General features: G+C 31.6%; 3 protein-coding genes across 7 annotated transcripts in view; all 3 read left to right on the top strand.

Annotated features, from left to right (window-relative positions):
• Positions 1 to 1,987, top strand: part of fax (failed axon connections) — a 28,548-nt gene extending 26,561 nt beyond the window's left edge. For both annotated transcript variants that reach the window (XM_088266018.1, XM_088266017.1), the window contains exon 6: positions 392 to 1,987. In XM_088266018.1, coding sequence (XP_088122144.1) covers positions 392 to 475 — 84 coding nt within the window. In that variant the 3' untranslated portion in view covers positions 476 to 1,987. The remainder of the gene's footprint in view (positions 1 to 391) is intronic.
• A 5,074-nt stretch (positions 1,988 to 7,061) lies between these two features.
• Positions 7,062 to 15,494, top strand: LOC148305802 (uncharacterized). The gene is made up of 3 exons (XM_088266092.1): positions 7,062 to 7,246; positions 8,886 to 8,994; positions 12,736 to 15,494. The coding sequence occupies exons 1-3, from the start codon at positions 7,239 to 7,241 to the stop codon at positions 13,897 to 13,899; spliced, it is 1,281 nt and encodes a 426-aa protein (XP_088122218.1). The 5' UTR covers positions 7,062 to 7,238; the 3' UTR covers positions 13,900 to 15,494.
• A 3,296-nt stretch (positions 15,495 to 18,790) lies between these two features.
• Positions 18,791 to 27,148, top strand: LOC148305801 (uncharacterized). Of its 4 annotated transcripts, none has more exons than XM_088266073.1 (5): positions 18,791 to 18,988; positions 24,022 to 24,105; positions 24,636 to 24,824; positions 25,004 to 25,148; positions 26,001 to 26,161. In XM_088266073.1, the coding sequence occupies exons 3-5, from the start codon at positions 24,711 to 24,713 to the stop codon at positions 26,033 to 26,035; spliced, it is 294 nt and encodes a 97-aa protein (XP_088122199.1). In that variant the 5' UTR covers positions 18,791 to 18,988; positions 24,022 to 24,105; positions 24,636 to 24,710; the 3' UTR covers positions 26,036 to 26,161. The 4 variants fall into 4 exon arrangements, with proteins under 4 accessions (XP_088122199.1, XP_088122196.1, XP_088122198.1 ...); XM_088266070.1 differs by lacking the exon at positions 26,001 to 26,161 and adding an exon at positions 26,924 to 27,148 and having other exon boundaries at positions 18,792 to 18,988; XM_088266072.1 differs by lacking the exon at positions 26,001 to 26,161 and adding an exon at positions 26,924 to 27,148 and having other exon boundaries at positions 18,792 to 18,988; positions 23,912 to 24,105.
• Positions 27,149 to 27,523: the final 375 nt, after the last annotated feature.

Raw genomic sequence — 27,523 nt, 5'->3', positions numbered from 1 at the left:
GAGCTCTGTGTCATCATGGTTGATTTTTGTACATGATGCACAATGCTATCCCCATGATGATTTAATAAAACATCTTCCTTACTTTGTGAAAATCTAGAACCCATTCTGAATTATGTTCACCCATCTAAAATTCAGTATTAATAAATTATTTCTGACACTAGATTGGATGTTTATACATTGATGTTCAGTAGTATCGCATCCAAGTATTTTCTATTAATAAGAACTATTAAAATGCAAGTTGGGTTTTTAATAGTATTTGCAGTATTTGTAACTAAAAATACTATGGTAAAAGTTATGATGTCCCATAAAACAGTCGTTTTATGTTTGTTCTTTAAATATACTCTCCTGAAGACATAAAAATGATGGATTGTTATTTTGCGGAATGTTTCAGGCCGAAGAAAAGGAAAAGGAGATGGAAAAGGAGGCTGAAGAGAATAAAGAAAAAGAAAATGAGAAAGAAAAGGATCCTAAATAAGTACCTTTGCACTTCATCAACCCTTTGTAATGCTAGAGTCATATTGGTATTTAATTTATGAATCATGAGGCAATAGATTCAGAGGTCATTTGTTTATATTTTATACTCATAATCATATTTAAAATAATAACATCTTGTTATACCTAAAAAGATGTAATTTAAAGAAACTTTTGGACTGTTTATATAATTATTTTTGTTGCTAATCCATTTTAAGCATTTATTTTTTCTCGCTTTAGCAGAATTAATATAGAAATATGTTTACTTTAACCAATGTTACATTATAAGTCTACTCTTTTAATTAATAGAACTTTTGTATTTTTTTACGTTAAACCGATTTTACTACAAAAAATAAAATTAAAAAAAATACCAAGTCTGAATGTCTCCTAAGACTGTATTCATAAATATTTTGATAGTTTTAACATAACAGTTTACATAAGATATTCCTAGTAGGCCACTTCATCTGGAAATAAATTACTTGTCAATGTACATTAATAGTATGATATGATAACTATATTAAAGTATACATAAGACATAAAAGTAGGCGAACCAGTAAATCATTCTTAAAACTCAATGGGTATTTTGGATTCATTTCACATGTTTATATAAACACTTAAATTTATTCCTCATTGTCTACTCCTGTGTCGCATGCTCATAGTTAGGTATGATTGTTTCATATAATATAAAATTTGCACTCGATAATTCACGCAACATTATTTGTGCGAAACCATTTGGTCGCCTCTTACGTTATGAAATTGCACATATTGTACTCGTATAATCTATTGTCTATATATACATACTCCATTGTATTCTAGATTTAGGCATTCTGCACCATTCGGGTCAGAGTGTGTAGATTTTTATAAATCTCTGTGTGTATCGCATATAGGAACATCTGTTTAATTTCCTCTGCATAAGGCACATACTGCAATCGTTCAAGCATCCAAACATATTTTGTCAGTCGTAAAAAGTTTTGCATATTAAGGAGGTTTGGTGATCAATAGTTTAAAAAGGACTCGACAAACATGTGTAACATCACTAAGACTAATGCATTTTTACAGAAATCTGCTTTGTTTCCTCAAGACTCTATACAATTGTATTGCACTGAAAAGGATTGAACAAATTCGGCTTGTTTTGTACTTTCATTAGCGGGTTTGCTAGCCTGCTACTTTGCGCTTGTTGTCACTAGTGCAGAATTTTGCAGCCAATTAGCCGCAGTGTAGGATTAATATACATTTACCATCAGTGTTTTTACGTAACCCTTGCTGTAGTATTAGCATTACATACTTCATAAGTAACGTGTAGGAATCAATTTTTCCCGCTTAGTATTGGTCCTTTTAGTTTCCAATCAATGCTTAATAATCACCAATCAATACGTAATATTCATGGGTCATTGTTGCATCTAACGTCAAACCTTCCAAGACTGTCTCAACTTATATAACACTGAGAATCAAAATCGTAAATAATGTACAATGAAACTTATTTTCTAAAACTGGATTTCAAATAAGAAAATAAAAATAGTTATTTTATAGGATGTAAAATTAAGTTTTCTCTAAGGTAATTGATAATGAATGCTAAAAGCACCGGGTTACAGAAACCATATTACTGGCTTCCGCAAAAGCTGGATGTAGTCAACTGATCCACAATCCAAAGTCCCATTCCTTGGCACAATAGAGTCCGGTACAGGAAACTTTGCACAATATCTAGATACTGTTAGATATAACTAATAAGTTGCCAATATTAACTAAATGATATTACTACTCGTAGCATACCCGTCATTTTAAAATATGTGTAGTATAGATAAGGATAAATGTAAGTTTTTATTTTATATTACATATGTATTTATATATTATACAAGGGTTGATGCTTTCACGCTCACCCAGAATAGACGCCCACTGCCTAACTTAATTAAGATTTCAGCGATGCCCATTGGCCGCAACTAGAATTAAAATATTAGATAACGTGTGTTTCAAATCATTTTCATTATTGTATCACCATTCCTCAACATTTAGTAGATAATGTTTAAAATTCAGTTAACAAAAGAATTATATCTTATTATTTTTCGAATTTTAAGTAGTCAATTATGACAAAGATCCATAGAAAGCTCATAAATTAAGCGCCAGAATTGAGGTATCTGCAAAGGTGTATTCCAATGTTAACTCTTGCAGCCATTTTACAATGACTTAACAAAACAAACTTTCAATTACATTTTCAATATCGGCCACTAAGTAATATCGGTGAGCAATATTATTAACCTCGTGATTGATCAACCCTAAACTCTTATTCTTTATTACAGTTGGAGACATTTTTTATATCAATTCATTTTAATATATTTTATACATGTTATATTTCTGTGTGTTAGATAATTCCAGTAATTGTAATAAGAGAAGATGATTTGATTTATTATCTATGGTGTAATTTTAAGGATACTTAGAAGAACAATGATATATGAAAATGTCCAATATTTAAATTCACATCCATGTACTTTTTTTAAAATTAAATTACTCTTATAAATTTAATATACTATTTTATGGTTTATTTCTTTAATTTAGTATCTATTGCTGGAAATTATTTCACTTAACTTTATATTTAAACAATAAAAAACCTTTTTTATTTTCCCATTAACATCACTTTTATATTTGCTGTACCCCTTCATTTATTTATTTACATTTACCATATCAAAGTTTTTTTATTATTATTTTTAAATTATATACATAGATGTTTAATTAACTCATATTATATACTACTATTAACTATTAGATATGCCATACTCACAGAATATTATTAAATGTCTTTTATTATAACTTCTATCAAATAAATGCGTGAAATAAATTGTGTATCAAAATTTTTATTGCTAATAAAAGTAATTACAACCATTCTTTGTTTTATTTATTTGGAGAACTCTTTATACCCTTTTGTAATTTACTTAACCCATATATATATATATATATATATATATATATATATATATATATATATATATATATATAAATATATATATATATATATATATATATATATATATATATATATATATATATATATATATATATATATATATATATATATATAAAACTGTTATACAAATTGCAAACTCAAATTAATCTTGATAAATATAATGTGCATAGATTATAAAAGTAACTGCAGAATCAGTATCCTACAAGCAAAAAAATAAATGGAATTTATAAAAATATTTGAATGGGTTTAAACATTCAATCATAAATAAAGAAAGTATATTAGCAGTCTTAGAATGGAAAAAAAAGCAAGAGTGATTTTAAAGTATAAGAATGTATGTTGAAAAATGGGGTTTACAGCAAGAAAAATAAATTATAAGGTGAAACGACGGTGCAATTTGCACATTATCAAATTCATCGCTCTTTAAGAGCATGGATCACTATTAGTAACCTTAGGGAGAACTTACTTTTTAGGAAGTGGGCCGCTCCTACAGTCCCGCCCAGTGACTGCACTCGCTCAACGATCCTGAAAAGACCTTCCGGCGAATCCTCCCAAGTCTACTAAGTACCAAATGGAGGTGTGGAGAACTACAGTCGAAAAGCAAAGTGCACCGACTAACTTCCTCAATTTTTTCACCATCCTTGATAGAGCCATCACCATCCTTCTAACCATTTTTTGGCACAATCAAGCAGAGTAGTTTTTATTTACGAACGCTGTCTGCCACACGGATCGCTATACCCACATGAGATGCTATTCTCAGCAGCAAAATATATGAGATGGATCTATCGGATACTCTGTTTCCCAAGTGAGGCAAGTCATTTCTTCATAGAGGAAGCAGACCTCACCTACATAACAAACTATTTGTTTTAAATATAGGGGCCGAATAATACTTATATTATCCTCTTAGCTAGTCCGAAACAAATGGTACATGATCCAAATTGGAATTTTTTACCAAGCAGATTGAAATATATCAACTCTGAGCAGTCTATGTTATCCCATTTGAGAGTTTTCTGCTCAGTTTCGGAAATTGTATTGGTGGTAATCTTTCAAACCAGAAGCACATTCTGGTTTCCTCCAGTCCATTTTAAGCCTTGAGGGAGTTATAATTTTGTATGTGAGAATAGTAGAAGAGGTGGATTGGAGTGCACGAGGGTGTTAGTGTTAATAAAAGTAATTTTTCTTTAAGATTCTATCAGAAATAAAATGTAACTCCTTCAGACTGTAGAGATGTGAAAGTATTTTACGAGAATATTTTTGTGTGTGTACTCGCATTTCTGAGTGACATTATAGACAGTATATTAGCCTATATCAATAAGCTCACATGATGAATGCTGAAAACCATTGTGAAACACAATAAAACAGTGAGACTAATATAATAAATAATAAAAATCGCCAATGGGTTAATTTATTTTTTGGAAATAAATAATTCTTTAGATAACCACACATACAGACTTCAAAAGTAGGCCACTTCTAATAAAATGTCAAATTTGGAATATTGATATTAATTTCTGATATACGAGGATGTTTAAGTATCGCTAGAATCCAAAGCTGCTTACCAAAGGAAAGCTGTGATTGAATATTAAAATTTAGGTTTTGTACTGACATTTCTGTCTGATGATATCGGTTATGACGAAACCCGGTCGCTAGTCAAAAAAAAATATTGAGGAAAAAATAACATGGTTGTTATTTTATTCTAGAATATTAAAAATGTTTATTTTCTGAGGTCACATATAAATCATACACATTGTTTGGGTTTTATTTTTTAAGTCACAATATTTTTTTAACGCCTTAATGTTTCTTTTTCTAGGCTATACAAATACCTGTAACAAAGATGCCTGCAAAGGAAATTAGCATGCTCCAAATTTAAAAAGGTTTATTTTTAGACAATCATCATTTCAAATTGTAGTCCGCCAGCCTTAGAGTATTTTTTTTTACCTTACGTCCAAGTGACTCTGAAATCTAATTGCGGCTTATGCAACACCGCTTATCATGGCCCTACTTAGGCTTCAACTTTTTGAGTTTTATAGCCTATGCCTACTCGTGGGTGGATTTACTCTTTATGTTTATAGTTACTATAATTTAATGTAATTCATCCGGCGTGATTTCGTGTTGACGTTCGTGTCATAAATGTGAAAGAGCGGTATAATATTAATCAATTATTAGTCTTTGCAATCCCAAAATTCATACGTAAACGCGATGGACCAGAGAAAATACAGAAAAAGTCTACAGCTGCCTTATGCATTCCGGCTCCGTCTGTATATAGCCGCCATCTGATTTAGCTTGCTAGTACACGGGCGTTTCCCGAAAATGAAATATTTTTATTGTTATAAATACTAAGAGAATCTGTATGATAAAATAAATAAAAATCTTTATTTGGACACTTTCATAAACTAATAGCTCTTGGTATGGTGTAAGTGACGGTTTGTTCCAAATATTTGCAATTCTTGGTACCGACGGAGCCGAAATGCATGTGGCGGCTGTAATTTTTTTCTGAATTGTCTCTGGTCCATCACGTTCACGTATGAATTTTAACATACCAGGGGATTTAGTGTTGATGTTTGTGTCATAAATGTGAAAGAGAGGTGTAATATTAACCAATTAGTAGTCCTCGTCATCGAGAAACGGAACGTGATGTACCAGAGACAATACAGAAAAAAATAAAGCTCCCATATGCTTTCCGGCTCCGTCTGTACCATGAGCATGAGGTCTAAAAATATTTACATAAAATATTGTCAACATTCAAAATTATTATTAAATTATCCGAATATTGTTTTCTTTCAATTTAAGGCTTGAAAGTTGCTTGGTAATAGTTTTTAATTTCATTATTGATAACTTAAAGCCAGATATTGATTCCGTGGAAGCATTGTTTACCTCAAGTCAAAGACCTGTGGTATCATTCCTCATATGCCTGATGGCTGTTTTCATACACGATCCACTAAGGCTTACCAAAAAAGAACATTTTTTTATGTGCTGTGCCGAAAAACGCAACTACTTCCGTTTTTATGTATTTTTGTTTTATTTACTCATTATAGGTTCCACAATTAATCATACAGATATGCAATAATATACTGGTAGAATTTTGTCCACCTTCGTGGTGTAATAGTTAGCGTGTTTACTACCGTGCTGGTGGTCCCGGGAAGGACCACCAGCACGTATTCGTAATTCGTTTTCAAAAGGGAGGGTAAAAGTATATATATATATATATATATATATATATATATATATATATATATATATATATATATATATATATATATATATATATATATATATATATATATATATATATATATATATATATATATATATATATATATATATATATATATATATATATATATATATATATATATATATATATATATATATATATATATATATATATATATATATATATATATATATATATATATATATATATATATATATATATATATATATATATATATATAAGTGAATTTTTTTATATAACCCTGGAAGTCCCTGAAGCGCAACGTCACACTTAACAAAATCTTGTGAAATATTTAACATATTCTGGTGACAAAATATCATAACATGAAATCGAATGAAAATAATTACGAAATCTAAAAAAGCGCGCGTGCTAACTACCTTATCGATGACAGCGTTCCGTTTCTCTGACTTTTGTTGAAAACCGTTCCGAGCTATTTAGTGTTCGATCTGAGTTTTGTTTTCGTAATCCAATTTCTGATGAGATTAATTTTATTATATGCTGTTGGCTATTATAAATGTTTAGAATCTAATTTTCACAACGATATTTTTTGGAACACTGTAGCTTTTACAGTTTTGAAACAACATGGAGAAGTAAGTTGTAGCTTTTTTACCTTCAATATTGTTGGAGTATCCACTGCATTAAGTGTTTAAAAAAAAGTTCTAGTGTAACATTAATAAAGTATTAAGTATGAAATTATAAATTCAGTCTAACTCTGCTATGAGACCATACAAATCATTAAATTTGCTGGCAATGATCAGCAGAGTACAAGACGCAATATGCTTATTTTGTAGGGCATATTTCTCTAGGCTTCAATAAGGCCTTGATATAAGACGTCCTGGTTTGATCGGGACGGTCCGGTGTCCTGGACCGTTCACCTCACGTCTCAGTTAAGGTTAAATTTGATTGTAGATGCCAAAAAAGTCTTAAAATAATTAACTGAAGGATTATTTAGGATAATTACTATGTCATTTATTTCACTGTACTGTACGCTGGGGGCTTTCTGGTGTTCCGGTTGAACATTTGAGAAATCTGCCAAGCCTACACATTACCAATATGTAATTGATAACACTGGTTCAAAAAACCAGTCAAAACAACCTTAATTTCCATCAAACAAACTATAAACTAGGTGACTAAACAATCGCCTGTGTTTTATGTTTTAACACGTTGTCAACGGGCGTGCACATATTTGTGCATTTCAGAAACTTAATGTCGCAGTGGTGTGCATGTATTTCTTTGTTTCACACAACCTTATGTTTCGACGGTGTGCATATTTTTGTGCAATTTGATTACCTTCGACCTCGTATACAAAAAAACACGTCTTAAATGTCTAATTTCTTTTCTAGCTTTGCTGTGTAGCGAATAGGTGTCACTATAATAGAAAAATATCACCAATTATTTTCTGTCATCATTCCATCTTTGTTATCTAATGTCACCCACATTAAATCACATTTCTTTAACAACCTTACCATAACCAATTATCTGAGCTTAAGTTTTATATTGATTACAAGTAATTGTCTTTTCCATACATTTTTGTCCGCTTCCGTAATGTAATGGTCAGCACGCTCGGCTACCGTTCTGGAGGTCCTGGGTTTGATTCCCAGGGGGGTCAAAAAGTATAAATAAGTGATTTTTTTACTCTAATATTTATTCAATATTACTCCTGGACTGGTAACTGAAGCGGAGGGCTGATCACCTTTCCTTCATCTGTTAACGATCAAGATAACATTGCGTTTATATGATGCAGTGCCCTATGCACCATTGGGGTGCGGATAAGAGTTTGAATGAATACATGTGTTGCTTGGTGGAGTATTCTATAAAGGAACTATAAAGCGTTAACACATTGTTTGCGGGAAACGCTTAAAATTGCCTCTTACATGCTGTTGGTAGAGAGCGGGAGACACTTGCAAGCGTTCTATTTGCTTACTTTAGGTAGAGCGCGAGAGACGCCTGCAAACATTGTACAGATGGGAACTGGGTTTGCTGTTACTTGGGATTAGTATACTGAGGGTCGAGCGGCCGATTGTCTGATTATAATTAGGGTCGAGGTTGATGAAAAAACCTCCCAACAACAATGTTTTAATAATGGGGTAAAAAGGTTTTTACTTTTGTATTTCTATTCTCTTTATTCCTTCAGTTTTTAAATGGTTCAGAAGCTAAACACGGTGTGGTTTGGCTCTAAACGTTTCCTAAATGCATGCAATAATAATAATAAATTTTGTTGATTTTCAGTGTTAACATAAAGGAAGAACCCATAGATTGGACGGAGAATTTTGGAGACGGAACTTCTGATTCGGATCTACTTAATTCAAGTGCATCTTTTTTAAATGCACATTTTAAGGTATTATTTCTTGTGGCTGCTTTAAATTTTTTACTATACGTGCGGAATATTGGTTTTGCAAATAATCCTCGCTACATTGGAAAAGGGGGTCAAGACTGCATCAGTACACTTTAAATTACAGTAGATTTTGTAAAAGTGTGAGAAAATCGGTAAATAATGGTTTTGATGCAAAAAATCATCAAGACATCTCCTTAATAACATTCAAATAAATTATTTCACAAATTAATGACTTTAAAATTTCTTAATCTTTTCAACTATCCCTAGTTCAGCCATATATCTTTATCATTTTTAATTCTGTCATACAACAATTTTCAATTCAATTCACTTTGCTTTTATCCTTCTTTTGCCAATTCCATGTTTCGCTTCCATAAATCGGTATTGGTACTTGCACTCTTCAGTCTTGTGAACTGCTAGTTTAGTTTCCAACGACGTATTTTTATTTTCAATCACTCTATTTAAAGCACCATTTATTCTATTCCCTGCATTCATCCTACTCTCAATATCTTTATCCACTTTTCTATCTCTTGAGAACATGCCTCAAAGATATAAAAATTTTCGCACTTGTTCCGCGCATCAATTTTTCTGTATACGATGTTAAATCTTTCTTTCAAATTCTATGATCTTTGACTTGCTTTCATTCTTTGGCAGCTCTTTTTCCATACATACATCATACATTCTTGACACTATTTGCTGCAAATCCTCCACACTGCTCGCTAGCAGCATGGCGTCGTCCGCTTACAGCATGAAACCAATAGACGTGTTTGCCATTTACACTCCGATTTCTCTCGTAGAGAGAAGCAACTGCTTGTATTAATTAATAATTCCGTATTTGTCCAGCACACTCCATGGTTTCATTCTATCAACCTTTTCATACGCTTTTTGCAGATCCACAAAAGCACAGAACAGTTTCAGTTTTTTAGCCAAAAACTTCACCGTTTGCATTAGTAGTTCAAAAATTTGGTCTGTGCAGCCTCATCCACTCATAAAAGCACTTTGCACATCCTAAATCCATCTTATGTCACCGATCAAATTATAATATTGCTACAATCTCTCTTATCCATGTTAATATAGTGAAAAATTTGATAAATTGTAAGAAGTTACTGAATATAAAATTTCAATTTTCAGATTTGATTCCCTTTTCCATGTCTATACTAATGTTTGCAATTTTTTATTTATGTTTTTTTTTTATTGCGTATCTGCTCATTTTGTTTCCTGTTTGAAATTATACATATTCAGAGGTAAATTGGCCCATTTGGATAAAAAGAGAAAAAGAGATTAAAAAGCTGAATTGGTCCCAATTATTGCTTCCGGAATGAAATTTTTTGGTTCTTCAAATGGTAATGAAGCTGTTTCCAATTGAAGAAACCAAATCTTGGACCTCATAACTTTATAAATATTCCACCTACTCTCAAATCCATTATTTAATTACAAAATAAGTAGATAACAGTTTAACTATTCAGATGAGTATTGTTCATTTTTGGAAGGAAGAATTTTTAAAAGCAGTAGCATTTTTTAAAATATATTTTCAAATTGCCTTTCTATGTATGCGGCGAAACTGAATGATTATGTGTTTAAAATTTTATATTATTTTAAATATGAGAAATTCATTTCAAAATTTATTTGTTGAATTCCACTTATTAAAATCTATTGTGATACGTGTTTCAATGCACTCAACATCATTATGGTGTTTGATAACGATGTTGAGTGATGAATGGATTTAATTATAACATGAATACAAAATACCGTAGTGATGAATATATTAAAAAAATATATTAGTATTTACTAAGTAAATGTTAAATTCAATGAAAAGATATTACCACACCTCAACCTCTGAGCTACTCAATTATCATATTATTTCGAGAAATAAAAATACTTTGTGTTCTGATCCACTCACATTTTTATTAACCAACTAGTTTCGGCAACAACCTGTTGCCCTCTTCAGGGTTTCATTTATTACTGTTTTACCATTTTATTTAACCATTTTATTTATTACTGAAGAGGGCAACAGGTTGTTGCCGAAACTAGTTGGTTAATAAAAATGTGAGTGGATCAGAACACAAAGTATTTTTATTTCTCGAAATAATATATCAATATGATCCACAAAGTTAATGCTTTCAATATTCAAAACATACTCAATTATCAATTATCGGTGTCATCCTTTTCGTCCTGTGCTGTATTATGTAAAACTTTCGGTCTAAGTAAGTCTTTTGGATATCTATTACAGAGATCACAATACACAATTCATTTTATTATGTTTTTATAGTGTATTTACACAAAAACATTAACATTAACAGACTTCCTGCAGAAAACCTGGCGGCCGTATAGAAGATGCGGCTGTAGTACAGTCTATTCGTTGCATGCGCATTTTGTTTTTTTTTTAAAAAATAAATGTAAGTTAAAATGAAATTGAAAAAAATATTTTAAATAAAAGTTTATATTTAAAAAAAAAATGGACATTATTAATATTTCAAAATTGTGTGAAAACCTTCAAGCAGGGATCAGGGAAAAAATGCATTTTGCATGTGGGACACCAAAATTGTTTGACTTTCTTCCTTTTTTCGCTTTTTAGTCTTGGTCGTTTTTACCATTTTTGCTTCCAGAATCGTTGTTCATTACAAAAACATGATATTATCGTCATTGACGTATAAGTTTTCATTAGGTGGAGACAGACATATTTATGACGATACAAGTTATAACAATAACAAACACTTTGAATATTTGAAGCACAGCACGATAAACAAAGAAAATAAATAGTGCAAAAATATCACAAAACACCTTGTTACACAATCACTTGTAATAAATAAAAAAATTATTAAAATAGTTAATGATAATGATCGCCTGAACCGATTGACGAACACGGGACGACCGGAAGTATTCATGATAAAGTTGACACTAAATTAAAATAATTTTGATATTTTATGACACTAAATCAAAGAGAACTAATTAATCCATACCTCGAACTAAATTTGAGTGGAAAAAAATATCCATAGTGTTGATATAAGTTTGTAAAATTGAAAAACGAGTTATGTTATGTGCAGTTGATGGTACTTCTATAGAAAACGACAAAAAATGTGATGCGCAGCTTACGGTTTAGCTGCCGAATCAATAAATAAGAAATTCATTATTTCAACTCGCTGTTTCCTAAAGTATGTATTGTTGATATTTATTTTATTATAACTCTTTGCTAATAAATGATATATCTTCAAAATTAGAAGACAAAAAATTTGATTATGAAAATATTTTTATTCATAGTATTTAAAATTCATATATTTTTTTTTTTTAAAACAGTACTTTCATGAAATTAGATTTGTAGTAGTCTCAGTTTCTTATTTTATAGATTCATATATCACTTGAAGTAAAGAGTTTATGGTAATAGAATTGCGTACAAAAATACTACCCTGTAATTCCCTCTGTAACTTAATTATACATTGAAGTTATTTAATTGGCTTTTTTTATTTAATAATGATTTTACGGACGTGCGGCCCTGATTATAGATGTCTCATTGATATATAGAATTATATTTATGTCGTTGTGTATGAGCTATACAGAATTGTGAGCGAAGGGCTGTTCCTCTAATAAAGGATTTGTTTGCCACTACGAAGAAACAGCCCTTGCGATAGGTATAGGTTTATACAGGCATTGCATATAGTGCTTAAAAGTAAAGTATTGACTAGAAATGCAATGCAAGTTAAATGACTCTTAAAATAAAATGGTGTTCATTTGGTTAATTTAATATTTCAGATTGAACCGGACATAGATGACTCTGACCAGGTACCGTTAGTGGCAAGTGTCAGTGATGAAGATTTGAGACCAATTTTAAGGATTAAGAAAAGACTTCTATCTGATGAAAACCTATTTGAAGCCGATATCAAACCGTCTATTGCAAAATTTGAACAGCTTGGTTCTTCTAGCTATGACAGTCCAGTGGCTGAGGCTGCTAACTCATCGGCAAATGTCCATGACTCCAAAGATTCTATACAACTTATTAACAGTGTAAAGGTTTACTCCCGCCGTAAGACAGTCAAAAATTCTCCTCTCACTGTTAAAAAAACATCAAAATCTCCAGAAAGTTCATTCAGTTGGTTTTCCACTGAACAAAAACAAGATCCTTTGATCTACAATGTCAAAAAAGAAGTTATCACACCGATTATTCTTAACAGCAACGTGTGTATGAACAAAAAAAAGCTTGTGATTCCAGAAATTCCAGAAATATTCTTGTCAAATCCTAATACATCGAGGGAGTCGAGTCCTGAAAAAGAAATTGTGTTAAAAAAAAAAAATGGAATAGAGTCTGAGAATTTTGAAATTGATATATTGGAGACATCCATTAAGGAAGAAGTGGCTGTCAAAGACATAAAAACTTACAAGAGCCATAAACTCTGTGCTACTAAATTAAAAGAGTACTTGTGTACGGAATGCATGAAGCCCTTTCCAAATATTGTCAGTTTGGAGGAACACCGCGAGCTGCATACACTAGGGAATAAAGTGCAGCACTGTACGGTTTGCAAATTCCGCACCTCCGACCTAGATAGTCTGAGGAGACATACCTATACCCATAACAAAGGCAAGAGCTTGTATTCTTGTCCTTTTTGCGATTACACTACTAAAGTCCTTCGACAATTCAAGCAGCATAAAGCCAGCCACATAACTAATAAACAGTACTCCTGCTCGCAATGCATGTTTGTAACCGAATCCTTCGACAAAATGGACAAACATAAGAAGTCACACCTGGCGGATGTTTTCCAGTGTGACCAATGTGACTTTTCATCCCGCCGAATGTATTACTTGGATATGCACAAAATCATCCACTCCGGGCACAAGGCAAACAAGTGCGAGCAATGTGATTATACCGGCACGCACCCTCGCTACTTGAGACTGCACAAGAAAATCAACTCGCACCATTAGCTACCTAGCTAGCGATACTGAGTCATTTGTCATCCTGATGGATGGATGACAATGATAGATAATGGATGTTACCTCATAGCATCTTACATGGTATATAATTAAGAAGGCATTTTATAAGGGTATATAATGTATATCGGTAACTAAGTTTATGATCAACAAGTCAAAAGAAAAGGATTTTATTGAAATATTTGTGTTGTGGTGATTTCATTCAGTAGATTTGTGTTCCTTTTTGACATTTAAGTCGGGGATTAAATTTTATTGAACCTTTGTTACTAAAACTATAAAATATAAAAAAAAATGCAAATACTATATAATATGCAACAATTTTTTTTTTAATTGTGTAAGCACTGCATGTAATTTTTTTTTCTTGTACAGCAGAGCGTAGTTATAATGAGTACGATGGAACTAACAAAATTTTCATATTTTTCTGGTTAGTAATCATGCTCGCAAATCTAGGATTTCTTTTTGATTGATTAGTGAATGAGTTACTGTTAACAAATATATGCAGTAAATGAAAAAAATGTTTAGTTTGTCAAACAAAACTGCGAGAACACCTAACCAGTCTTTAAAGAACTGTTCTTCTCTAGTCCATGTCTGTCGACAAATAGGAATACAAAAGAAGTTATAAAAATACAGCAAATTGTTTATACATATGACTTAAATCTTTTATGGCACTTTTAAAAAGTTTTCAATAATGCCAACTAAAAATTTTTTGGCCGAGCAGAAAACTTAAATGAGTTTACTGAAAGTCAAAAATTTCTTATTTTGAACAGTAATTTTTCTGAAAATTATTTGTATCATATTTCCAATAAATGAGCTCTTAATGGCATTAAATATTTGCATCATTAAGTATTTTCTCTTATATTTTTTTTTTACAAAATTATTTTCTTATAGCTGTTAACTTGCCGCTTTTATCATTGGTTTAACCAAATTAGACTATTTAATCAAAAATAATAAATTTATAATATGTACAGTAGCGAGCAGTGAAAATGCCACACTTAAAAAAGTCTAGTTTTTCTTCAATTATTTCGTACAGACTTAAGATATGTACAAAAGTTATAGATTAACCGATAAGATTTGACCGATAAGATAATTTCTTATCGGTCAAATCAGTGGGATGGTTTTTTTTTAGAGAAATATCAGCACAGATCAGGGGACAGGTAAAAGCAGATAAAAAGTCAAAAATTCGTTAATGTGCAAAAAAATAATTTTATTTAAAATAAAAAAAAAACCCTCCTAAATCCACCCTCTCTTGCAAAATCACCATTTTACCTGAAAATTTTATGTGTGGCCTTTTCACTGCTCGCTACTGTTTATTAAATCTTTATCTTTATACATATTGTATATCAAATTTATAATAGTTATCTCAAAAATGCTAATTTTATAATATAGTTTTTTTGTAATATAGTTTTTGTGATATCTTGATTCTTTTTTTATTTTATTACCACGACATAGGTTACTGTTGGGATGTGGTCATATATTTAGCGCAGTGGACTCTTAGCCACAGTTTCTTATTTACATATATCCCATTTGGTCACATTTGATTCCTATTTCCAAACGAGCAAATAAAAAAAATTATAAAATCAATAAAAAAATACTTGCTGAAAAATATTGGAATTGTGCAATTAAATTATAATCACTAGACAATAGGAACGTAATATTTTGTAGTACTTTTAGTAAAACTTATTTATTTTTATTATGACTGTTGAAAATCAAGTAAAACAATATTGTATCTACCTTATGTTAAATGTAAAGAGATTTGATGTTGCTAACGCAAACTATAAATATTATAAAATTTTAGAAATCAATTTTATTTTGTTTTGTACTATGCAGGTATTTTATTGTAATAAATAAATATAATAAATAATACCCTATTTTTTTAAACTTTAAAGTACAATCTTGCCTCTAACATATAAACACATTTGACATGGCCACCGTTATTATTGGGTAGTGTAAATGATAGATCGCAGATCTTGATTGGATAAAATTACTGTATCATTAATAATCAACCAATCAGTGTCATTATAATAATTTGTTACTTTCTGCTTTTTTGTACTATTTAACTTCACTTCTTTAATTATCAGATTTCTACAGTAAAAAAAAAAATGCATAAGCTTTCTCATATACAGGTTGTCCCAAAACCCAACGTTTTCCTTTCAAGGGGTGTTAGGCCAGCTTATGATTCACCAAAAAATGAAAATATGACCTTACTAAAAGTGCTTTAGTTTTCCAGATATTTCCGCTTTTATGAATTTCCCCAACATCTACGCCTTAGATCAGTTTTTTTGAGTGCCTTTTTCAATTTTTCATGTTTTATATATAAGACGCTTCGGAAAATTCATAAAAGTGGAAATATCTCAAAAACTAAGGCACTTTTACCAAGGTCGTATTTTCATTTTTTGGTGAATAATGAGATAACCTCAGTAAAAGTGCCTTGCCCTGCCGGTTTACACTTGACTTAACATTTACTTGATTACATTTACTACAACTTGACTTTAAAAATGAGAATATCAATATAAAATATTCTAGCTCAGAATTTTTGTATTCTTCCGTAATACAATTACGTATTTCATAAAAGTATTATAATATAAAGTTATTCATTTGTAGCGATGGAAATAAATAAATTGTTAAAAATCAGGCATAGAATCACCAATACACAAACGTTTCTTAGTGTGTGCGTGCGTGCGTGCCGTACTTTACGTACATGCGCATGTGGCTTCATACTTTTGCATCGATATCCTTTTAGTAGCGCGCAAGTAGTCTCTCAGGGTGGTTGTGCCGCTATGGTGGCTACTTGCGATGTATTTTTTTTCTCGTTTGCAGATACTTACCAAATTTATTTACATTACAAAATTTAAACACTTCATGTTCAACTATGGTGTATAAAAGCAGCAATTAGGAATATCCACACTATTCTTGTTTTTAAATATCATTTTCATAAGGTGTACAAAATACATATCACCGTTGGACGCGGAAGTTTTTAGCACTGTAAGGGAAAGGTTAACCACATTATCGTAATTTACAGTGTTTTATTTTATTAAAAAAGCTGACTTTATTATTATATTGATGGCACCGTGTGTATGTATATTTCGGATCTGATCAAACTGCACAGATAACTTAATTTCACAAAAAAATGGCAGATAGCAAGTTTGGCACAATGTAGAGGTAGAAAACATTGTCTTCCTCTGGCAAATTGGCAATAATAATTATATCTACAGCAATGTTTCTTAGATGTTTCCCAGAATGACTTAAGTTAATTTTCACACTGTTAGACGAATTAAAAATCTTATTTTTAAGCGAATAATCCAAAGATCGGAATAGGTGGTAGTCAGAGGATGCAATATCGGAGGAATATGGTGGATGCAGCAAAACTTCAAAGTCAAGCTCCCTGATTTTTTCTTGCATGATCCGTGCCACGTGTGGTCATCAAAATATTCAGTTTTGGTGAACAATCAAAATTCAGCTTTGATTTTAAACCAAAACTAAATGTTTTGATGACTAGTTGGTCACTGTATAACTCGTAATGGATAATGCCAATCATACCCGCCATACACAAAGAAGATCCTTTTTTGGTCAATGACGGTTTAGGTGTAGAAATGGGTACTTATAAACCGGCTAAGAATCCTCATCTTTACCCAACACGACTCCCGGGTTTAATGCGTGGCTGTAATATGATGCACAGAATGTGTTAACTAAATCCCAATTATTCTGAAAAAAACTAATCTCATTTGAAAAATCCATCTCTTATTTTGTCTTTTTAAAATACTGCAATAATTGGTAAGTTTTCTGTCAAAAGTTTAATTTTTGCCAAGTGATTGTTCTAAAATATCTTATTTTAGACCATTCCTTTTAATACCGTATTTAAAACAGTCTTACAAAGTGGAGGGGGTTCTAGTTAATTAAATCTGTTTATTATAGTCTACAAATCTATTCCTTTTCCGTTTTAAGCCTGAATAATAAAAAGTGATTTTATTAAAACTTGCAATATCATTCACCTAAATGCCAACCTGTGAGACATTCCAACTCGACTAACACTAAGATTCTATAGGGGAGTCTCTTACTTTTATTGTTGCGAGACTTGTATGCAAACACAACCAAATCACATTGTGAAGCAATATCTTCCAACCGACATGAAATAATCGGTAATAGTGGTCAAGGTAGCTGTTTGAAATTGGCAGACAAATAATATTTGTATAGATAAGAAGAACAAACACAAATTAAAAAGGAGTTACAGCGTGAATGATTGAATTGTTAAATTGTGCTATGTTGATGACGACGGGGAAGGCACAAGGGGTAACTAAGGAGTTGTATAAAGGCTCCAAGAATAGATGTTTCAGACATTTCAAGGTGTACAGAGAAGGCACATTTTTCACACGAAGAAGTAATTCATTCCATAATCTGGCAGCTTGAGCAGTACAGGAATTGTGTTATCAGCTAATATCATAAGTTGCTTTCTGCGAAAATGCATGAGGTCAATAAGTAATCAATAAAGAAATTTTCTATACATTATTAAGTCATCTTCTATAAATATTTTTGTTATTGTGACCCACTTGACAGCATACATGGTTAAGGTATGAAATCATGTATAATTCATCGCCGCATATTGTCACTATAATATGCAGTAATAATAATGATACTTTTAATATAAATAATAATTAAGAACCATTTGAAATAAGACACTCAATATTTCTATACTCCACTTTTAATGTTTTGCTGTAGATAATTTTATACGATGTTGCTGATTGTGTATAATTTGATATTTAACACTGAAAATTTCTGATATCTAACTTGTGATTTTTAGTTCAGTTAAGAAATTATCTGTGCCAACTAAATCTTTCAAAAAATGTTAGCTACTTAAGAAAAATATTCCAATTTTAAATGACAAAAAACAGATAGTTATCTTTGGAAATTTCAGAGCATATTGAATTACAAACATCAGCAAATTTTAAGTGTAATATATTTAAATATATAAATAAAACGATGATTGGACAAATTTAAGTTATAGCATTAGACTACACTTGAGTATTTCTGAATCTTTTGGCCATTTTATTAGCAGCTCTGTAAGATTATCAACCGAAAGTGTGTTTGGGTAAGTCTGAAAAGACTACATTGTTTTATTTAGATCATTATCTCCTCGGTTAGCAGTAAACCGTGGGCATATCACACTTTAATTATTGCTATTATTACTATTATATTGATACTAATTTTTCTAGATTTACAAGGAATTCTTTGTGATATTTTATAAAGTAAAACCTCTTTATTCAATATTCGGCATATTATGATGTTGAGCAAATGTTTTAATATTTCATTCTCCCTGTGAGTGGCGTCACTCACTGAACCCATTTTTTAAAAATAGACAACAACAAATGACATTGGACGAGCTACAGTTCTTTGTTAAATCAAGGCTACTGAATAATCAAGAAAACAAAACCATTTCCAGATGTGCTATTATTTATTTATTTCATTATAAACATGATAAAATAATTAAATAATGTCCTTAATGGATTTTACTGTGCTGAGGAGACATTTTACAATCATTATTTAACTTATTTATTAGTTCACCATTTTTTCGATGTAGAATTATATCACACAAGTTAAATTCTTCGTCAACTATTACTATCGCCACTTTATCAATTGTTGGTGCATTATATGGTCTTTCGTGTTGGTGTTTAGGCGTTTTTTCTGCTCTCACTACAACTTTATAGTCATCATTTGGCATTTGTTCAAGGACAGTTCTGAACAATCGAATTAATTCATTATGTTGATCTAATAAAGTTTGTAATGAAGCGACAATTTCTTGTTTAGTGCCTGTATTGATTTTTCAGCGTTGATCAATTTGTTCGTCAGTATTTCCCATGAAATAAACTTGTAGAAATTTATAATCTATGTTACGGAAGTGGCAGTAGTGATCCTGCACGATGATATATTTGCCCTTGCACTTTAAATGTCGGCATGTAGTTTTCACACACTATATTTGTTGCTCCGAACGATGTCATTTGAAAACAGGAGTTGTGTTTGCGTAAGTTAGCCAAGAAATGTCTTGATTTGGTTATGTTACCGGACACCAACGTTGATAATGGTTCCGGTGGTGTATGAAATTTTGGTAATTTTACTTTTCCACCCGCGCAGCATATTCCTGGTGTTTCATTTTTTAATTTGTAAGCATTGCAATACATGCATAATTTATCCATTTTTCCAATATCAATAACACTTGGATGACTACTATAATTATAATTATTATTATTGCAATGAAAAGTAGTGCGCATTAAATCTGCGTGTATTGTTTGTCTAGATTGAGTACTGCGAACTCGATTATTTGTTAGTCTTTCCTCTCGTTGCACGTCTGTTTCTGATCATCGGGATTGAGCAATTTGAAGTCGTTCGGTTGTCAGTCTTTCCACTCGTTGCTAGCCTGTTTCTGGTGGTCAGGCTTGAGCAATTCGAAGTCATTCGGTTGTCAGTCTTTCCACTCGTTGCTCGTCTGTTTCTGATGATCAGGCTTGAGCAATCCGAAGTCGTTCGGTTGTCAGTCTTTTCTCTTGTTGCTCATCTGTTTCTGATGATCAGGCTTGAGCAATTCGAAGTCGTTTGGTTGTCAGTCTTTCCTCTCGTAGCTCGCCTGTTTCTGATGGTCAGGCTTGAGCAATTCGAAGTCATTCGGTTGTCAGTTTTTCCACTCGTTGCTCGTCTGTTTCTGATGATCAGGCTTAAGCAATTCAAAGTCGTTTGGTTGTCAGTCTTTCCTCTCGTTGCTCGCCTGTTTCTGATGGTCGGGCTTGAGCAATTCGAAGTCGTTCAGTTGTCAGTCTCCCCTCTCGCTGCCCGTCTATTTCTGATGATCGGGCTTGAGCAATTCGAAGTCGTTCGGTTGCCAGTATTTCCTCTCATTGCTCGTCTGTTTCTGTTGATCGTGAAATCCTTTTTATTTTTGCGTGACGTGTTGATTTTCCAATATTTGTACGTTTGGGTGGAATTCTACGATTTGATTACAATAATGTGTTAGCCAAAACTTAAAAGTTTTTTTTAAGTATTAAATTTCTAAGTATAATTATTTTTGTAAATATTTCTACATGTGAATGTTAATATTGGGTCATATAAAAAGTCTCTGCGGTTTTTTGGTACATCTCTGAAATAAAATTTTCTTTATTGAAAATCAAATTTCATCAAGTATGTATTGACCACTATTACAATGACCTTTTGCCATTTTTCGGGTAACTTCATAATTCTATCGGAATAGAACTTCTGTGGTTTATCTTGGAAAAACCTGGCCAAGTGATTTTCAACGGCTCTTCGGTCGACCAATTTTATACCATCAAGAGATTTTTACAGAGACAGAAACAAATAGTAATAAGACAGTGCAAGATCCGGACTATATGGTGGATGCATCAAAACTTTCCAACCAAGTACCATCAATTAGTTCAGAGTCATCAAAGATGTGTTTGGCCGGGCATTGTCATGATGGATTGATGGTTTTGCCAGGTTACAACAACTCATAATGGACAACTCCCTTCCAATCCCACCAACATTTATTTGTGTTGACAAACATTGTTTGTCAACACAAATAACATTGTTTGTCGATAATCCAGGCTTTGAAGTCGTTGGAGGGTCACCAGAATTTGACCATGATCACATGCATGTTATATTCTGGTATTTCACCCACTTTGTTATGGTCTTTAATGATTTGCTTCAAAAATGGTACGATTTTGTTGCGTTTCAGCAATATTTCACTAATAGTAATTCGGTCAATAAAATCTTTGCGTTAATTCTTGTGGCACCCAACATTGCCATTCTTTTTGTAGATTGCTCTTTTCAAATGACTCTTAAAATTGCCTATTTAGGTACCTATTTCTTTCGAATATTATATATATATATATATATATATATATATATATATGTATATATATATATATATATATATATATATATATATATATATATATATATATATATATATATATATATATATATATATATATTGGGTTAATGCAAAAGTTTTGACCGTTTTTTACATTCATTTTTTTAATTTTTTTTTTTCTTGTGTATTATTTATTTAATAAATTGTATAAGTTCCATCAGTTCTTATAACCTTCTCCCATCTTTCTATCAACTTATTAATACCAGTAGTATAAAATTCCGTGGATTTTGATGCGAAAAATGAAGTAAGGGATGTTTTTACCTGCTGTTCAGAAAGAGCAAGATCTGGAGAATACAGTGGATGCTTGATAACATCCCAATTTAACTCATTTAGCTTGTGTTGGGTCATCATAGCCACATGTGGTCGCGCTTTGTCGTGATGAAACACTGCCCCTTTTCTGTTTACCAATTCTGGTCTATCCTTTTGAAGGACCATGTTCAATTTGGATAAATGCTGACAATATCGTTCTGCTGTACTTGTCTTATCGTGTTCCAAGAGTTCAAATTACACAATACCCTTATTATTCCACCAAACACAAAGTATAACTTTTTTTATGGATTTCGGCCTTCGAAGTTGTTAATGGGGCTTGTCCAGGTATAGTCCAATGTCTTTTTCTTGTCACGTTGTTGTACACGACCCATTTTTCATCTCTCGTCACCAAACGATGCAAAAAAGGTTCATGTTTTTGTCTCGCACTCAAAACAACGCGCGTTGAAACACGATCCAATAAATTGGCAGCCGACAATTGATGAGGTATCCAAACCTCGTACCGCGAAACCATTTCCATACGCTTCAAATGTCTTAATGCGATTGTTTGGTTGACTCCCATCATTGACACAATCTCCCTGATGGTTAGACGTGGATTGGTGTCAATTATGACTTTTAATTCGTCTTCATCAGACTTCAATGGCCGCCCGGTACGTGGTTTATCAATGAGTGAAAAATCTCCAGATCGGAATTTTGCAAACCATCTTCGTACCTGTCGAACTTTGATGACATCTGCTCCGTACACTTCACAAATGTTTTTGGTTGCCACACTCGCGGTATTGTCTTTACGGAATTCATAAAGTAAACAATGACGTAAATGCACTTTATCGAACGACATTTTGAAAAAATACAACGGGTTATTACTGTACTCTGGCCAGGCCAAAACTGAATAGAAAGTAGAGGGAAAGCATCCTTTATACAATGGAATCATAAAAAAAGAAGATACTATTCATAATTTATGAAAAAAAAAATTTTTACCTGGGATCATAAAAAACGGTCATTACTTTTGCATCAACCCAATACATTTATATATATATATATATATATATATATATATATATATATATATATATATATATATATATATATATAGTGTGTATTTATATTGTTTGCTTTGAATAATAAAATAAATTTTGTTTTACGGCCCGGTAGGAAATCTCATTTCTAAAATTTGGCCCGGCTACTAAAAATGTTGGCCACCCATGTTATAGAGCTTTATTACGAAACACTTAAGTTTCTTGGGCTAAATCGTAGTATTGGTTTGATGTGCTTTTATGATTGTTTTCATATAGACTATATGACTTCCCTTCTAAACAATACTCTTCGTCCGCTACTGCTGTAACGTTTTATCAATCACAATAAATTCCAGAAGTGAAAAGACTGATTCAAAATTTTAGTTATTGCATGGCATGTCCACTTCTAGGAGAAAATAAACAGATGCAAAAGTATAAGCTATAAATATTATAATTTAAATTATCCTGCATTCATTAATAATGTGTCTATTTAGTAGTGGTGGGCGTGATCAGCTACCATGTTTGATACCATACTAATACCCTGGACTGGTATCTGAAGCATAAAAACTTGTTGCCTTTGTAAGATTTATTACAAAGTCGCATCATTCAATGTAGTGCCATATGCACCATTGAGTGCATAAAAGAGTAAAAAAAATCAATTTTAAGTATTAAAATACCATGTTCTGTGGGAACAATAACTTAGTCTAAAATTTAGTACTTTAGTCATAAAGAGGATTTTCTTGTTTTTTTTCTATTTCTGTCCCTAACAATAATATTTTGTTATATTTTTTGTGTCATGGTCAATTCGCTTTTACAGTCAAATCATTTCGAATAAAGAAAAATGTTTTGAATGTATTACTTTACACGGATAGCGTGTTTTTGCAATTCAAATCTAATTCAAGAGTTGGAATAATTTGTTATTCCCAGACACAGGCAGTTGCTCTTCGACACTGTTGGACGCCACTCCAAAAAGAAGAGTTCTACTTTGTAAAGAATTTAATGTACCTTTATGTGAGTATTCTTAGATACGTTTTCCCAAAATATGCTTTTATTTGAATATGTTATCAAGGTTCATCTTTAGGTAGTTGTACATGGACCTGCTAAATGATCTGATGGTTTTAGCTCCCGTATTGTTGAGCAAGTAGGTGGTGGAGGGCAGTGGTGATAGGCACGTATCAGAGCTGGACGAGCTGAAAGAAGCCATGAGCCAAGAAATCTTGTCTGTCTTGAAACTTGAAAACCTGTCTCCTGCAATGTTAGAGAAGGTATCTGATCAGTTTCAGTGCAAGACTGGAAGAATGCTTGGCAAAGATGGTCATCATTTAAAGTACATTATCCTCAGATTTTAAACGGATAAAATTGGTTGTTCTGATGTTATTTTCAATTATTTACATGACAACCCTTCTGTAATAAACAATAAAACATTTTACATCACTTTTTATTTTTTGTGTTGTTTTTTCTTTAAAACCATCAGATCATTTTGCCACTCCTGTATAATATACAATATTAGCTCTCAAATTTTATGTATTCTATTTTTTCAGCCTGTTTTTCAGTGATAACAATCAGTCTCCGTTTTTTCTTCACATCAACTCTCGATTAGCTCTTCACGAATCAAAATGAACGCTCACGATAATGAATTGCTCGATAAGCTGAATGAAATAATTGGAATTTCTGAAAAAAATGAGGCGAATATTATGAAAATCAAAAAGAGCCTTGCAGAAATAGAAAAGGTAATATTTTCAATGATAGAATATTGAGAAAAATAAAATATTGTGTAGTTTTCAGTCATGTACCAAAACTCGAGTCACATGTTCTTTCTATTTATTTACGGTATTGAATGCAACATTTATTTAGCTTTGCTACATTTTCTCTTTTATACTCTTCACCAATTTTCGTTGTGTTATTTTAGAGGTCACATTTAACAGATGATGACAACAAGGAATTGCATAAGAATTATTTACTTTTGAAGCAAGAGTTGTTAAATCAAGAAAAATTAACCCGTGACTTGGAAATACTTACATCCAGTACACCGTGCGGTAATGATCCCAAGTCGGGTAAGTCAATTTTATTAAGTGTCTCACAATGTATTTCAGCCAATCCATTCTATTATTTTATCTGATTTTCATGTATAATCAAGACTTTCTTCTTTTTCCATATTCGCTCCCTAAGTGTTCCAATATTTGTATGGACAAGGGAGCCATTTCAACGCACAGAACATATTAAGTAAATCCATACATTTGCGCTAACAAATCTTCTTGTTTTATTTAAAAAAGGAATAACCCGCAAAGTGTCTATTTTAGATGCTCGTCTGCAGGTAGGTTAGTAAGGATAGGGAAGGTAATTGTGAAAAATACATCACAAACACCCAGACCAATTGAAAATAAATCTGTCTGAATCGAACCCGCGATGCCAGTTTCGTAGTCGAGCGTCTACCCAACTACGCTACCTGCGCCTGTCTTAATGTGTAAACGTCCTTAAAATTTACTAGGTTTTTAAGTTTATGGGAAAGAAATATTTATTCTAATATTTGAAAGATTTATTTCATATTTTTATGTATATTACCAGTGCAGGACTTGTAAGAAATCAAGATGTTCCTATTGATAATGCAAAAAAACCTATTGATTTATGTATGGTGAAATACGCTAATAATTTTTTCAAATAAACATTTATTGTTTGCCTTCAAATATTATGGACAGTGCCAGTAACAGTAGCTTAAGCTGAAAATAGTTTTTTAAAGTCAAACATCCAGCAGTTCACCAGGAATGGTTTACATCTCTGGTCATCTGATCGAAATTGAAGTAGCAAATTTGGTGAGCTTTGATAAAGTATTGAAAATTTTACTAGAAAAATTACAAAAAAACAATAAGATTAGAATAAGAATAATTTACTTATGTTACTTTTTTTAGCCCCTGGTCAGTTTTTTGGTCCCGCGACAAAATGAGCCAGCCCTGTTGCAGCCACAACGTACTTTTTATTAATATTATATAAAATCAATAAAATATTTAGCGCACTTTGACTTGGTCTCTGAATTGAGACGCTAAAGTTATGTCTTTCATCTGTGTGTCAATTTTAAAGATTTAATAAAAATAATTTTTCATTGATAAAAATGTTGTTTTAATGCTCAAATAGTATATTTTAAAAATAAATTTAATACCTTATTTTCAATATTTGTTAACTCGAGTTTAGGTGATGGTGATACGGTCTACAGGCATGAGAAATGTTAATTGATCAATAAATATTTAAAACTGATTTTGGGATTTGAAAACAGGTTATAAGCCCTGTAAATAGATTGAATTCTATATTCCCATCTCGATAGACTTTTTTTTTATCTATGTTGAGATGTCTATAAAAATGTTTATAAACTATGGCTAAAATGTTTATTACTATAGATTCAACCAGCATATAGTATAGGGAATATAGGGGACATATTGTAATAAACATTTTATTAATAATATTTCGCCAGTATTACTCTTAGCTTCCATAGTCATAAAATAAAGTTTTAATCATAGTATAAAAGATATTGAATGCTAAAATGATAAAAAAAAAATTACAATAGAATTTTAGGTGTAAGCTTCAAAAAATCCTGATAAATGTAAAATCGGATTTTTTTCTGAGTTATCTGACCGGATGAATGATTTGAATAATATAATGCCACTTAATAGTCTAAATTTGCTACTGATTTTGCATATGTAGATACTTCAACTGCTTTAACCTATTGACAACAACATGCCCGTACTATACAAACTAAAATTTAGAAAAGTAAATAAAGCACATGGTGTGATATGTGATCCATCTTAATTCATACAAAAGCTTTAATTCTTTATTTCAGATTGTCCTCACTCCTGCAATGTTGATGAGCTCTTTATGCCCCAAGTACTTATTTGTGGAAATCCTGATGATATCTTACCAAAAGTTATAATGTGGTAAAATTGAATTTCTGCTGCAATAACGCATTGTTCAACATCGAATCATATAAACAAAAGAGAATATTTCAAGTTAATAAATGTAACCATATAAAAATAAAATGCTTTTTTCCCTAAAATAAATACTCTTTACTGATTGATCTAAGAATAAACCATAGGTTGAACTGCTTATTATTTTACATGTAATCGGTTTGATTTGCAAAGTAAGTAGTTTCTTTTGGAAGGAGAGTAAAATTTTATTTCAACCTTTAAGTGAAATATCTCCATTTTTTTAAATTGTGTTCATATAGCAGGAATCGAATAATGTGAAGTTTTGTATAGTAAACCCGGATGGAGATTGATCTGTAAATACTTTCAGAAACGAACCGATAGGATTCGTAACCCTTCGGCTACCAAAACCCAATTTGTCGGCTTTCGGTACTCTAGTGAGAAATACCGGATCTGATGTCATGATTCATAAAAGTACCAGATACATTTTGGACAGTATGATAGGGATTCCTTCAGGT

This window comes from Brachycentrus maculatus, unplaced genomic scaffold, assembly GCF_059751285.1.
Source record: "Brachycentrus maculatus isolate JH-2025_06_01 unplaced genomic scaffold, ASM5975128v1 h1tg000261l, whole genome shotgun sequence".
NCBI classification, from domain to species: Eukaryota; Metazoa; Arthropoda; class Insecta; order Trichoptera; family Brachycentridae; genus Brachycentrus; species Brachycentrus maculatus.
This window is presented reverse-complemented; position numbering and strand designations above follow the sequence as displayed.